Consider the following 15,113-nt stretch of genomic DNA (forward strand, 5'->3'; position numbering starts at 1 on the left):
AAAGAGAGAGAGAGAGAGTAAAAAGACACTGCTTTGCCTTCTTTTTATTTTTATTTTTTTTTAAAGACGGGGTTTCTCCATGTTGGTCAGACTGGTCTTGAACTCCCAACCTCAGGTGATCCGCCCGCCTCAGCCTCCCAAAGTGCTGAAATTACAGGCATGAGCCACCGCACCTGGCTCCTGCTTTGCCTTCTTTATCTCTTATTCCCACTTAGTTGTTCTTTACTAGAGATTGCATTAGAATCACTTGGGAGGACTCAAAACAATACACATACCTAGATCCTACTCCTGGAGATTGAAAGAGAGGCTGCAGCACATTCTTCAAAGCTTATAACTAATTCTACTCTGCACATCTGGAGCTAGTTTCACATACTCCAACTGACTGTTTTGTCGATGAGGTAGTGCTGGGAATTACCTTTCTTTCTTTCTTTCTTGGTAGAAATGGCAGCTTTCTATTCTGAATTGGAAGAGTCTGCCTGGAAACCTGTTGAAAGGATTCTGAGGCTTGCTTATAGGGGAAAGTTGGGGAACATGTGCCAAGCATTTGCTATTCTTGCTTTAGAGCAGTGATTTTTTAAAATGTACACACCTTAATTAAAAAATGCTTTATTGCTAAACAATGATACGATCGTCTGAACCTTTAGCAAACTGCAATCTTTTTGTGGTTTTATCTCAATGTTGATGGCTGCTAACCGATCAGAGTGGTGGTTGGTGAAGGTTGAGGACAGTGTCAATTTCTTAAAAAAAGACAATGAAGTTTACCACATTGATTAACTGTTACTTTAGTGAAAGATTTTCTGTAGCATACAATCACCATAATAGATAAAATAATAGCAAAAAAAGTTTGAAATATTATGAGATTTGCCAAACTATGACATAGACACGAAGTAAGCACATCTGTTGGGAAAATGGCACTGATCGACTTGATCGCCTCAGGCTTGCCACAGAACTTCAATTCACACACACAAAAAAACACAGTATCTGCGAAATATAATAAAGTGCAATACAATGAGCTATATCTGTATTTATTTTAGGAGCTAGGATTGTACCTGAGTGAGGACAATGCCCTAAAACCTGTCTTAGTAGAGCCAGGTAGGGCTAAACTACTCATGCTGAATTAACGTTTGGTTACTGATCTGAAAGGGGTTCTCAGAGAAAGGGGTTCTCAAGAGTTGCCTAGAGGCTTGTTGAAATACAGATTACTGGGCCCCCACCCCCAGAGTTCCTAATTCTATAGGTCTGAATGGGACCTGAGAATTTGCATTTCTAAGAAGCTCCCAGCTGCTAATGATGGTCTGGGACTATGCTTTGGATACCACTAGTTTATTATTTGAAGCTAAAAGCCAGTTACAATAATGAATTGTAGTGAATTCTTGACCTTGAGGTAGCTGTTGAGTCAAATCTTTAGTTTCTGTTAGAATACATAGTTCAGAGAAAGACATTGGCCTGAAACAAGATACAGGTTCTGACTGCTTGGTTAAGGAATAGTCAGAGCCTGAGTAGGACACTTTAGAATAAGGGATAGTCAAGAACAGGAGGTTAACTCATGTTTATCTCTCATTTGTGACACAGAAGCTGTGTCCCAAAGTCTCTTAGCAGCCATGTTACATCCCTTGCCAAGTGGGAAGTCAGAGAAGATTCTGACTCTGGCTTCCACTTTTGTACGACTTAGATTTTGTTTGGAAACTTATCCTGGCTCTTTGTATGGCTGATTCCTTCTCATTCTTTAGGTCTCAGCTCAGACAGCGCTTCCCCATTAAAACCTTCCTTCCTTTTAAAAGCCTCCCCAAAACTTCCTGGTATCTGCATTGGTTATTTTTCTGTCTACCTGCACAGCAAAGGAAGCTCCTTGAAGATGAGGCTCTTTCTGCAATATGTGTCACTGTGTTCCTATTGCCTGCTACAGAGTAGGCCTATAAAATTTTGTGTAGGAATAAATGATATTGGTCACATGTTTTATTTGAGGGGTTTTGTGAATTAAGAAGTCTTTATGTACTGTAGTTGGATACTGATGCTGCTGCTTTTAATTTTCTTTCTTCACAGCATGTTATGGAAAGCAACCATTGTACTCGGTAGAGGAGTCTCAGTTCAGTATCGCTACTTCAAAGGGTACTTTTTAGAACCAAAGGTATGTTTTCTGTATCTAGTTTCCAATTGCTTTAGTACTTCCTTCAAAAGCAACTCACTTAAGTTTGAAAATGTTCAAAGTAAATGCATTCGCTTTGGTCAAATAAGGAATAGAACTCTTGATTAATAAAATTTACCAAAACTGAGGAAGTAGCCACTTCAGAGGCAGATGATGTCTGCCATGGACTTTTAAAAAGACATAGTAAGTATGTTCTGCAATATTCTTATCATGAAATTGGTTTTATTAATGTGTTCTTTCTAAGTGTGCATTTTGGTAACTTTTGTAAACTAGTTAGGAACCGCTTGCAGAGGTTTTACTTTTGGTTTTTAATCCTTATGTAATGTAAATACATTTAGAGAAGTATATAGCCCGTTGTAAGTGAATAATTTTTAAAAAATTATTTCACAGCAGCCGTCTCTTAGTGGCTGTGTTAACTCTGATCAAAGTTGAATTGATTTCTTTTACATTTTTTTCAAAGATGGTATTGATAGACCCCTATCTTTTCTAAAGGCCTTTGGCATTTCTAGTTTAAATCTGCCTGTTCACAGTGATTATTTTGGGATTGTTTTCATATTCGAAAAGAAAAAAGTTAATTCTTTTCCTTTTATTCTGAAGATACTTATTTGCTGAAAGGATTCTTTTCCTTCAGATTTTTACCTTTGACACCCTTAGGCTGCATATGAACAAAGGTTTAGGCAGGGGTCTAGGAAACAAAGGATTAGATCTTGTTAAAAATTTTATTTCCTTTGGGGGTCATTAAGTGTTTTTGTTACATGTGAAAAATGCAAGCAGCCACTATTACCTCATTCTCTTAGCCACCATTATAAAAAGAAAAGAGAGAAAACTTGGCAAACCCACTTTAGCTGTCTTTTGCACCTATTACGTTTCTTATTCCAAGAATATTTTGTGAATACCCAGTAACTGAACTTAAATTACATTGTGGTTGATCATTGTGTTGGCTTTTCTTGACAATAGTTTCACTTTAACTTAAGGGCATCTCATTTATTTGGCATGGGGTAATGCTTCATGGTAGTTCTTCAGTATAACTTGAGCAATCGTGTGTAGATATATAGGTCATAGACACGGCAAGCTTATCTGAGGATCCTGGTACATGAAATTTAGCTTTATAATATGTGAAAACTAAATTTTACTTAGAAAGGGGAGTTTGGACAAGAAAGATGATAATGAGTTCTTTGGGCATAGTTTTCTAAAGTAAGACTATTGTCAACACAGGTCAAATTAAGCCAACCTAAGTATTTATCCTCTTCATTGAAAATGTAATCAAAAGCAGCAGATCAGTCCAAAATATCTTTTGAAAAAATTGGCAAGAAGTCTGCTTAAGAGTAAAAAACAAGTTTTTCCCCTTGTAATACTTGCAAAAGTTTACAGTATGTGTTGGTGAGTGTGTTTCTTTAAGTAGGTTTTTCATGGAATAGAGTAAATAGCTACATAAAATCCCAGTTTTTTTCCCCACATTCCAGCTTAATGTGACACTTTTTAAAAAAAAGTTGGTGGCGCTTTTTAAATGAAACATTTTTAATAGAAGTATTATGAAACTTCAGTTGTGCATTGTCAAATAATAGAAGTAATGTGCAAGGCATCTTAAATTGTGAAATGATGTAAATTATTGTAATACATAATGTTATGAATATAAAGAATGATAGGAAAACAAATAATGAAAGCATTAAAAAGCTGAAATGGGAGCAAAGTTAATTTTACCAGGTTGACAATTTTAGGAGGTAATCTACCTAGCGAGTTTTGGAACCAAAGCTAAAAGTTTTGTGATTATGGAAAAGCCAGTTGACCTTTAGGCGTTAACTTCCTCATCTATAAAACAAAAGGTTTGAACTATAGATTTTTAGATCCCTTCATTACTGAAATTTTATTGAGTAAATAAAATTTTATCATTCATATTTTTCTCCCATGCTTTGCTTTTTCTGGCATATTTTAGTTTAGAAGAGTCCTGAAATCCTTTTTCTCAAATTTTCACAACTACATGTTCTCTTTGTGAATTAGGAGAAGGTGTTAATGTGTTAAATTTTAAGATAATCTCACAGATGACAAAACAAAATATTATTTGAACATAGCACACAAAAGTAGTGAGTATTCCTGGAATGAAAACACTGGTATGAATCTGCAGATAGTCCATAGATACTACATCCTCACCAAAGATATTTTTCAAATTAACATGTAATTTCAACATTTTTTTTTCCTACCCACCCATCTTTGCTTGTGGGTAGAATTAGGAATGTTTCCACATAGTGAAATGTTAGCCAGTTTTTCATTATATCCTTTGAAATTTTTCCTTCATTTTTGTAGAAATTCATCTTTAGTTTACTGCACTTATCTGTGTTTCTAACTTTCATAGCTGCTAATTAACTCATAATTAGATTCATTACAGACTGTCTTATTTTCATCTTGATCTTCCTTGAGTTTTGTTTAAATCCTTTAACAAGACAATCAGTCACCTGTGATAGATAATTGTTTATTTTCAGAATAGTTTTTCATTTTGTAGAATAATTTAGTATCTAAAATTCTTCTGAATAGTAAATACTGTCAGCTGTTAACTTGAGATTTGAACATCCTCAGAGAGTCTGTTGATTTAGCTTCCTTTGCTTTACTTATGCTTAGGTGACTATTTTTCTTACTGGCCATACTAAAAATAGAGTTTTTTATTTTTATTTTTATTTTTGAGACGGAGTCTCACTCTGTCACCAGGCTGGAGTGCAGTGGTGCGATCTTGGCTCACCGTAACCTCTGCCTCCTGGGTTCAAGTGATTCTTCCACCTCAGCCTCTGAGTAGCTGAGATTACAGGCATGCACCATCATGCCTGGCTAATTTTTGTATTTTTTAGTAGAGACAGGGTTTTGCTGTGTTAGCCAGGCTGGTCTCGAACTTCTGACTTTGGGTGATCCTCCCGCCTCAGCCTCCCAAAGTACTGGGATTACAGGCGTGAGACCCCTCGCGCAGCCTTGATTCCTCAGATCCCCTGTTACATTCAGTTTATTTTCAAACTTGTGGAAGGAAAACAATCAGTAAAAGTTTAAAAAATTTGTGATGTATGCAAGCAGTGGTATTACTTGGCTAACTGATAATTTTGCTTGGTGATTTGTTACAAAACAAAGACAGACTTCCAGTCTACATATTAGATAGTCTTATTTCTTTCTTTCAGAGCGTGGTGTAACTGAGTGATGTCAGTAACTGTTTAAGAAAACAATCATTAAGACTTACTCTTGTGGAAAGAAATTTTTTTATGTTTTTGTTAATATGCATGTTTCTGCAGTCGTCTGACATTATGTACACTAAATTGTGAAATAACTCTACCAGTACTGGTAATGGCATATTGTCTTAGATTGACATCATTACTTTTTTCTCCAAAGATCCGTCTCCCATGTTATTCCAAAAAGCTTAAAATTTTGGCAGACTTTTTTAGAATGGAACTGTTTTTTTTTTTTTTTTTTCCCTTAGATCTTAAAGAATGAGTTATTACAGATAGTATGTTACAAAGGATTGCATGTACAAGACCAGGATTTAAAAAAAGGAAAGGGAAACAAAGGAATGCAGGTTTTGGAGTTGTCACTGAGATTTTGAATTTCCCATGCTCAGTTGTTAAGTTTATTTTATAGTTTTGTTTTGGAAGGCTGATTTTCACTTTTGCAGGCTGGAGTGCAGTGGCACGATCTTGGCTCATTGCAACCTCTGCCTCCTGGGTTCAAGTGATTCTTCTGTCTCAGCCTTCCGAGTGCCTGGGATTACAGGCATGTGCCACCATGCCTGAATAATTTCTGTATTTTTAGTAGAGATGGGATTTCTCAATGTTGGTCAGGCTGGTCTCAACCTCCCGACCTCAGGTGATCCACCTTCCTCGGCCTCCCAAAGTGCTGGGATTACAATCATGAGCCACTGTGCCTGGCCCATTAATTTTTTGTTGTTTTTAAAGAACTAAAGCTAAAAATTTAAGATTACCTTCTAAAGTTTAATAAAGTAGTCATAACAATTTTGGAAATTCAGTGTATTTTAAAACTAGGTTCTTTTTTTTTTTTCTATATTATAACAGTTTACCAACCAATGTGCATTTGTAGTCTGAATGATGATAGGCATAATTCTAAGTCATCTGTTTTACTGGCCCTTTGGTCTGTTCCTCAGACATGCTATTCTATTCAAGTCTAGATGGTTTTATGCAGTGGGTAGTGGGTAGATGAGAGTGGAGTTGTTAAAATATGTTCCCTATCAAATTGAATCCAAAGGACTATTCTTATGCAATTAAGTAAAGATACTGCTATCAACAGTCTGTAAAGTTCTCCTGACATTTAAATTAAAACAAAACAAACTCTCTGCTATGCCTACTTTTTATCTCTTTTGTGACATTTAATATTCTATTCACAGCACCCTTTTCTTTTTCTTTTTTGAGACACAGTCTCGCCGTCGCCCAGGCTGGAGTGCAGTGGCATGATCTTGTCACTGCAGCCACCGCCTCTCTGATTCATGTGATTCTCCTGCCTTAATCTCCCAAGTACCTGGGATTACCGGAGTGTGCCACCACAGCTGGCTAATTTTTGTATTTTTAGTAGATAAGCCATGTTGGCCAGGCTGGTCTCGAACCTGCCTGCTACTTGGGAATCTTAGGCAGGAGAAGCACTTGAACATGGGAGGCGGAGGTTGCAGTGAGCCGAGATCACGCCATTGCACTCCAGCTTGGGTGATGGAGCAACTCAGTCTCAAAAAAAAAAAAACTATGGGGCCGGGCGTGGTGGTTCACGCCTGTAATCCAAGCACTTTGGAGGCCAAGGGGGGGCGGATCACCTGAGGTTGGGAGTTCAAGACCAGCCTGACCAACATGGTGAAACCCTGTCTTTAAAAAAANAAAAAAAAAAAAAAAAAAAAAAAAAAAAAAAAAAAAAAAAAAAAAAAAAAAAAAAAAAAAAAAAACCTAAAAAATTAAAAAAAAAAAGTATGTATAATATAATGCCTAGAAAAGGGCTCAAAGATTATATGTGAAAATATTGATGGTGATTATCCCTAAATGGTATATTATGGGTGAGTTTTGGATTTTCTTTTTGTTTCTCTGTATTTATATTTCTTCACAGAACATGTAAAGAATAAAATACTTTGTAAGATTATAGTTTGAAAATATGCTTCCAAAATGTGTATTTAAAGGTTTTATTTCAGCTCTTAATTATACCTAGTGAGGTTTCCTTTTAATAATTAAAGGAAAATTAGAACACTTAAATATTAGTCTTTTAGGTATACTCGGAATCTTTCTTAGTAGTTCATTCTTGTTTTAAAACTCCCTATGTCATCAACATAGAGCTTTATGTTCTTTTTTTTTTAGCAGGGGAACTTGATAACAGAAAACAGTATGAGGAATTGTCACACTGTATGAGTTTATAAACTAAGGCATACGATGACACTGGATGTTAGTTCCTCTTTTATGACACTTGCTCTTCAAGTTTACCTGGCCATGTGTCCCTTGTAGAATTTCTGTATTCCTTAGAAACACTAGTTCCTATGATATGAGAAATCTTACCGTTTTTCACTTAGTATTCTTAAATGAATAAAGAACTTTACTGTGCTTGTTAGTTCCTTGAGTAGCCTGTGATAATTGCTCTTGAAGTATACTTGTTCCTACTATTTCTACTATTGTAGACTTTTTTAGGCTTTTTCTAAACACATGGAGACTTAGTTAAATAGAGCAGGAGGTACATACTTTATCTAGCAATACCTCATTGATGGCTGACATACTGAAGAAAGAATATTTGATGTTTATCTTAAGAATTCATATCAGTTAAAAATGAAATCTCTTTGAAACAATTGAGTATTATAGGCAGATTTAGGAATGGGTTCAAGAGAGTTCTGTGTGCCAGTTCATCTCATTTTTCTTTGTTTACTGCCTCTCATTTTCTTCCAGCATTTCATCGTGTTTTGTGATCTGGTACATTCCTAACTTTTGGCATATAATATTGATAATAAGATGAATCTTTTGGTCTCATATTTAGTATAAGATTTAGGCCACAATCATCTAATGGAGTCATGGGTAGAAAATAAGATATAAGAAATTATTGCAGACGTTTAACTTTTAAATTGCAGACTATCGGTGGTCCATGTCAAGTGATAGTTCACAAGTGGGAGACTCATCTACAACCACGATCAATAACCCCTTTAGGTATGGGAATTAACTGCATCTGTTTGAGGCATAAGCATAAAGTTACTAATATGCTGCACAATGGCTTAGTGGGATTTAATAAATTTTTATTCTAAAGTTTAAGATCAATGCATTGTCAGTGCTACAGTTTCACTGAGCATTTCATGGATCTTTCAAAACTAAACAGTTTTTAATGCCTTAAAATAAACTTTATTAGAAATGCTTACCTGAGTATTTTTGTTTTCTTGGGTTAGTTTAGTTTATTATGAAATATTTACTTTCATTTGGATTGGTTAGAAAGTTTGTAAGATACCATTCTTCTTGAATGAGCATCAGTGACTATCTGATTACTTGCTCAGGCTTAGAGAACATTTGAAGAAAGAATTAATCCAAAACAAAGACTTAAATTTTTAACTTTGAATATTAATAGAATAACTTATTCTATTTTTTTCTCTTCCTTTTTTTTTTCTTTTTTTCTGAAACTGGTACATACTTGAATAAACTTGTATGAATGAATTCAAATTTCTTAAATTCCCTGCTGGCTATTCTAGAATTGCTACTCAGAAAGTTGTTTTCTTTTGAACACATTATTTGCTTTTCTTATGCTTAAATATGGCATTTCTCTTCATACAAGTATTTTTGAATTTCCTTGGCCATATTCAAAATAGAATTCGAAGTTCATTTCACATACATTAAATTACCCATATGTATTCATCTATAAATGGACTCAGTGCCGAGAAATGTATCTTTTAGTTTCTAGGTAAAGTTAAAATTGAAAGATAACTGGATGCTAGTTTTCCGGTTTAAATTAGAAAGCAGTGGGAGTTTCTGCTTTACCCTGGAGCAAGGACACATCTCGTTTAAAAAGTATCTCATTCCATCCTCTTTATTGGATTTTCTTTTTGTATGTTTTAATACATTTTTATAGTGTATTTAGAATTTTTATGAGAGTATACTTAAAATTATAATAGTCCCATACTGAGGTTGGAACTTACTCAGTGTTGAACGTTTTAAAAAATTGTATTTTAAAGCATCTTGCAGTTAAATGTATTTCCTTATTATGAGAAGTGGGATAGTTTTGTTTCTGCTGTTTTAGAAAGGAAGGTATACTTTTGAGAAATAACACTTTTGAACTTAAAAGCTGTTTGAAACTTACCAGAAAATCTTTCTTAGGAACTGTCACATTCATTCTGAAAATATTTCAGACTTATATTTAAAGTAAACTGGGAAGGGAAGTAGGCAAGGAAGATAAATTGTATTTCACTTAGGGGGTGGGGCTTTACAGCTTTTCTCATTGAGTTGAAATTTCTGTTAGGAGAAGGGGATATGCTTGCATTTATTCTTTTGGTAGTTCCTCACAGCTCTGTACATACAGGTAAGTTCACACCATTTGTAAAGCTTTTAACTGGCTGTAGAGAATAGTTGGGATATGAGGAGAATTACATTTGAGACAGGTTCAGAATATGCACTACATAAGAATAAGCATTTTAATTGTGCCAAGACCTTTGGTTTGAAAATCAAGAAAGAGTTATAGTCCAGCAATCTGTGAGTCTTGTACATTGGTTAGTGTAGAAGTTCATCCCAGTGCCTCTAGAGCACGTCTCTGAAGAGTTTTCTTTTTCTTTCTTATAATATAATGAATAATCACCAAAGTTTGTAAGAACTATTACTGTTTGCTTAGCCTCCTTTAAAGGGAATTCTTTATTGAGGGCTACAATAAATATGCTTATTCACCTTGGGCTGCTTTTAAGCTATAGATTTAATATTATAAACGATCTTTAAGGTGGGTAATTTCTCAATTGTTCATTGGGTGTACATCAAGAGTTTTAACTAGATTTTCTATTTTCCTTAAATTCTAGAAAACAAAATTATTATTGACGATGGACAATTTGGAATCCACAGTAAGTAAGACTGACTTATTAAATGTTTACTGAAATGATTGAGATGTTACTTTACATGTCACTGGAAATATATAGCACAGGAAAATAGAACATATAGTCATGTGCTGCATAACGATGTTTTGGTCAGAGACAGACCACACATACAGCAGTGGTCTCATAAGATTATAATGGAGCTGAAAACTTCCTGTTGCCTAGCGACATCATAGTTGTAACGTAGCACACATTATAGTGCAATGCATTACGTTTTCTATGTGTGGATATGTTTAGATACACAAATGCTTACCATTGTGTTATATAGTTGCCTGCAGTATTCAGTACAGTGATATGTTGTACAGTGTTAGAATCTAGGAGCCACACCGTTTAGGTTTGTGTAAGTACATTCTCTGATAGTCCCACGACCGTGAAATTGTCTAATGACACATTTCTCAGAACTTATCTTCATTGTTAAGCAATGCATGACTGTAGTGTGGTTTTGAAAACAAAGACTAGATCCAAGAAACAAATCCCTTCTCTTAAATAAGAAGTAGTTTCTAATATAATTTTTGTGCTTTAAGATTTTATCCTTTTGGTTTTTATTTGATTAGCAATTTCAGGTATATGACATTATGTAATCAAAAGTGTGTAGTATAATTAACTGCTGGTATAGTCTTTTAACTCTGTTATTTTTGAAATTATATTAATGGTTCTAGACATCTAAAGTGTGAAATGTTACACTTGGGCTAAGTTTGTGTATTTTGTGTGTTTTTATGTCTGCATATATAGTAAAATTTAGACTAACCAGAATGTTCTAGTAGTTCTGGCTGAATGTTTAAAAGTTAATTTGAGATAGAGTAGAAAATGCTTTAACTTCTGAATATGTTGAAAATGTTACATATTTGTATACTTTTCTGTTGTAGTAAATAGTATATCCTGATAATTCAGATTTTCTTTAGTGACTGGTATTCTTTTTTTTCCCCCCAAGACACAGTTTTGCTCTTTTGCCCAGGCTGGAGTGCAGTGGCACAATCCCAGTTCACTGCAAGCTCTGACCCCTGGGTTCAAGCAATTCTCCTGCCTCAGCCTTCTGAGTAGCTGAGATTATAGGTGACTGCCACCACGCCTGGCTAATTTTTGTATTTTTTTTTTAGTAGAGAACGGGGTTTTGCCATGTTTGCCAGGTTAGTCTTAAACTCCTGACCTCAGGTGATCCATCTGCACCGGCCTCCCAAAGTGTTAGGATTACAGGCATGAGCCACCATGCATGACCGGGTGACTGGAATTCTTACAATGTATCAGGCTATTATGCTAAACTGCATTCTTTTTTTTTATTTTTATTTTTTGAGATGGAGTCTTGCTGTGTCACCCAGGCTGGAGTGCAGTGGCAGAATCTCAGCTTGCTGCAACCTCCACCTGCTTGGTTCAAGCAATTCCCCTGCCTCAGCCTCCTGAGTCGCTGGAACTATAGGTGTGTGCCGTCACACCTGGCTAATTTTTGTATTTTTAGTAGAGATGGGTTTTGCTATGTTGCCCAGGTTGGTCTTGAATTCCTGACCTCAAGTGATCTGCCTGCCTTGGCCTCGCAAAGTGCTGGGATTACAGGCATGAGCCACGGTGCCTGGCCTGCATTCTCATTTTGGATACTGTACTGTAGGAGTCAAAAGGTGGAAAGTGGGTGGGCAGAATTGCGCTTGTACTGACTGTCACTCAGATAAATTGCTGATAACCAGCTTGTTTTCCTGCTAAGCACAGGAAAGAACAGACCTGCATGTTTTGGTTGTGGTTTTTACTAGGTGCATATGTTTATGTATGATAGAAATGAACATGCTCTGGCAGTATTCAGATAGGAATTAAGACATCTTTTCCTTGATTTTGTTTGGGATTGTTTGTTTTAGATCAGAAAATAGTCTACATTACTAGTGGCAGCTGAATATCTAAAGTGACGCTTTGGAAGTGTAGCAGTGATCCCTAGTAGAACAATTGCTAGGTTAGATGCTGTCTTGGACCATGTGCTCTTTCTGAAATAGATTTGTATTATTTCAATCATGGATTCAATCTGAATATTTTAATTTACTTACATTGTGAAAGCATAACTAATTATTAATATTCATTTAATTTTCCCCCCAACTTCATATAAAAGTTCTTTTTTTTTTTTCTTCCAAGAGGGAGTTTTGCTCTTGTTGCCCAGGCTGGAGCGCAATGACGCAATCTAGGCTTACTACAACCTCCGCCTCCTGAATTCAAGCGATTCTCCTGCCTCAGCCTCCTGGGTAACTGGGATTACTGGCGCCTGCTATCATGCCTGGCTAATTTTTTGTATTTTTAGTATAGACGGGCTTTCACCATGTTGGTCAGGTTGGTCTTGAACTCCTGACCACAGGAGATCCACCCACCTTGGCCTCCCAAAGTGCTGGGATTACAGGCATAAACCACTGTGCTGGCCAAAAGTTCTTTTTTAAGGCAGAATTTAAGACTACCTCTATATTTGCTTTGGGGAGAAGAGTACCAGTGTTATGTAACCTGAATGTATTATTACAGTGTGAATGTGGGCAGGGCAAGGTGGCTCATGCCTATAATCCCAGCACTTTGGGAGGCCCGAGGAAGATGGATCACTTGAGGTCAGGAGTTCAGGAATTTGAGACCAGTCTGGACAATGTAGTGACACCCTCTCCACTAAAAATACAGAAATTGGCCAGGCACGGTGGCTCATGCCTGTAATCCCAGCACTTTGGGAGGCCGAGGTGGGTGGATCACCTGAGGTCAGTAGTTCAAGACCAGCCTGGCCAACATGGTGAAACCCCGTCTCTGCTAAAAATACAAAATGAGCTGGACGTGGTGGTGCACGCTTGTAATCCCAGCTACTTGGAAGGCCGAGGTGAGAGAATCACTTGTACTTAGGAGACAGAGGTTGCAGTGTGCCGAGATCGTGCCATTGCACTTCAGCCTGGGTAACAAGAATGAAACTCCATCTCAGGAAAAAACAAACAAAAATCAGCCAGGCATGGTGGGCACCTATAATTCCAGCTACTTGGGAGGCTGAGGAATAAGAATCACTTGAACCTGGGAGGCAGAGGCCATAGTGAGTTGAGATCACGCCACTACCCTCCAGTCTGTGCAACAGAACGAGACACTGTCTTAAAAAAAAAAAAAATTGATTTCTTTTAGAATTTTTCAAAGGTGATATGATAGACCAGCATCTTTTCCGAAAGTCTTTGCAATATCTATTCTAAATCTGCCTATTCACAATGATTCATTTTTGGGGGATTATTTTCATATTTAGAAAGGAAAAAAAGTTAATTGTTTTTTATTATTATGCTAAAGACACTTATTTGAAAGGATTCTTTTCCTTCAGATTTTTACTTTTGGCACGCTTGAGCTGCATGTGAACAAGGGTTTAGGCGGGGTCTAGGAAACAAATCAAGGATTAGATCTTGTTGAAAAATGTATTTCCTGGCTGGGCGTGGTGGCTCATGCCTGTAATCCCAGCACTTTGGGAGGCCAAGGTAGGCAGATCACAAGGTCAGGAGTTCAAGACCAGTCTGGCCAACGTAGTGAAACCCCGTCTACTAAAGATATAAAAAATTAGCCAGGCACAGTGACAGGTGCCTGTAGTCTCAGCCACTTGGGAGGCTGAGGCAGGAGAATTGCTTGAACCCACAAGGCAGAGGTTGCAGTGAGCTGAGATCGTGCCATTGCACTTCTGCTTGGGCAACAATGCGGGTCTCAAAAAAAAAAAAAAATTATTTCCTGAGGCTGGGTGTGGTGGTGGCTCATGCCTGTAATCCCAGTACTTTGGGAGGCTGAGGTGGGTGGGTCACCCGAGGTCAGGAGTTCGAGACCTGTCTGACCAACATGGAGAGNGAGGTCAGGAGTTCGAGACCTGTCTGACCAACATAGTGAAATCTTGCCTCTACTAAAAATACAAAAAATTAGCTGGGCATGGTAGCACATACCTGTAATCCCAGCTGCTTAGGAGGCTGAGGCAGGAGAATTGCTTGGACCCAGGAGGCAGAGGTTGCAGTGAGCCGAGATCATGCCATCGCACTTCAGCCGGGGAAAAAAAAGAAAAACTTGGTCTAAAAAAAAAAAAAAAAAAAAAAGATTTCCTTTGGAGATTAAAATAAGAAAGTGTGAACTATAATTATCAAAGCATTAAGTACTTATTGTGTTATTTAAAAAAATGTGTAATAATTACTGTTCTTCATATTCTGTCAGATGGTGTTGAAACTCTGGATTCTGGGTGGCTGACATGTCAGACTGAATTAAGATTACGTTTGCATTATTCTGAAAAACCTCCTGTGTCGATAACCAAGAAAAAATTAAAGAAATCTAGATTTAGGTATGACCATGTGTATGTGTTACTTGGGCCATTTGTTTTCACTAGTGCTGTAGATTTCAGAATCAATTGGTTTTAGCCTTTAAGTGTATACAGTTTGGCATAATGTTACATATTCTAATAACTACAGCTTTGTAATAGTGAACTACTTCCTCGCTCAGGTTGGTTGCTACTGTTGCACATCCTTAGGTTAGTTTTTTTTTTTTTTTCAAGTGTATGTTAGGTTCTGGGGTACATGTGCAGATCATGCAGGATTGTTGTGTAGGTACCTACATGTCAAGGTGATTTGCTGCCTCCATCCCCCCCGTCACCTATATCTGGCATAAAAATTTGTTTTTAAATAGACAAGTACCTAAGCTTATGTATTTTTATAGTTTCTATTTAAATTTTCCTAGTGTAGCAATAGTTTGTTTCAAAGTTGGTATAATGGAAATGATTGTGTGCTACGTAAGAATGAGATAAAGGGAAAATTTTTTTTTTTGGAAATATTCTTCAGTGTTCTAAATTTTACTGTGTCTTGAAAATGAAAAATTTTCCACAGAAGAGAAAGTTTTTGGTTATTATATATGTTTAATAAAAATATATTTTATAAACTTTTCTTTTTCTTTTTTTACTTTTTTTTTTTTTTT

General features: G+C 36.5%; 1 protein-coding gene across 1 annotated transcript in view; it reads left to right on the plus strand.

Annotated features, from left to right (window-relative positions):
- The window catches only part of GPCPD1 (glycerophosphocholine phosphodiesterase 1), a 73,266-nt gene that overhangs the window by 15,993 nt on the left and 42,160 nt on the right, over window positions 1-15,113 (plus strand). Inside the window, exons 4-7 of the mRNA XM_037736958.1 lie at window positions 2,044-2,128; window positions 8,217-8,292; window positions 10,131-10,172; window positions 14,364-14,487. Coding sequence (XP_037592886.1) covers window positions 2,044-2,128; window positions 8,217-8,292; window positions 10,131-10,172; window positions 14,364-14,487 — 327 coding nt within the window. The remainder of the gene's footprint in view (window positions 1-2,043; window positions 2,129-8,216; window positions 8,293-10,130; window positions 10,173-14,363; window positions 14,488-15,113) is intronic.

The sequence above is a fragment of the Cebus imitator genome, unplaced genomic scaffold (assembly GCF_001604975.1).
Source record: "Cebus imitator isolate Cc_AM_T3 unplaced genomic scaffold, Cebus_imitator-1.0 Scaffold31, whole genome shotgun sequence".
Lineage (NCBI taxonomy): Eukaryota > Metazoa > Chordata > Mammalia > Primates > Cebidae > Cebus > Cebus imitator.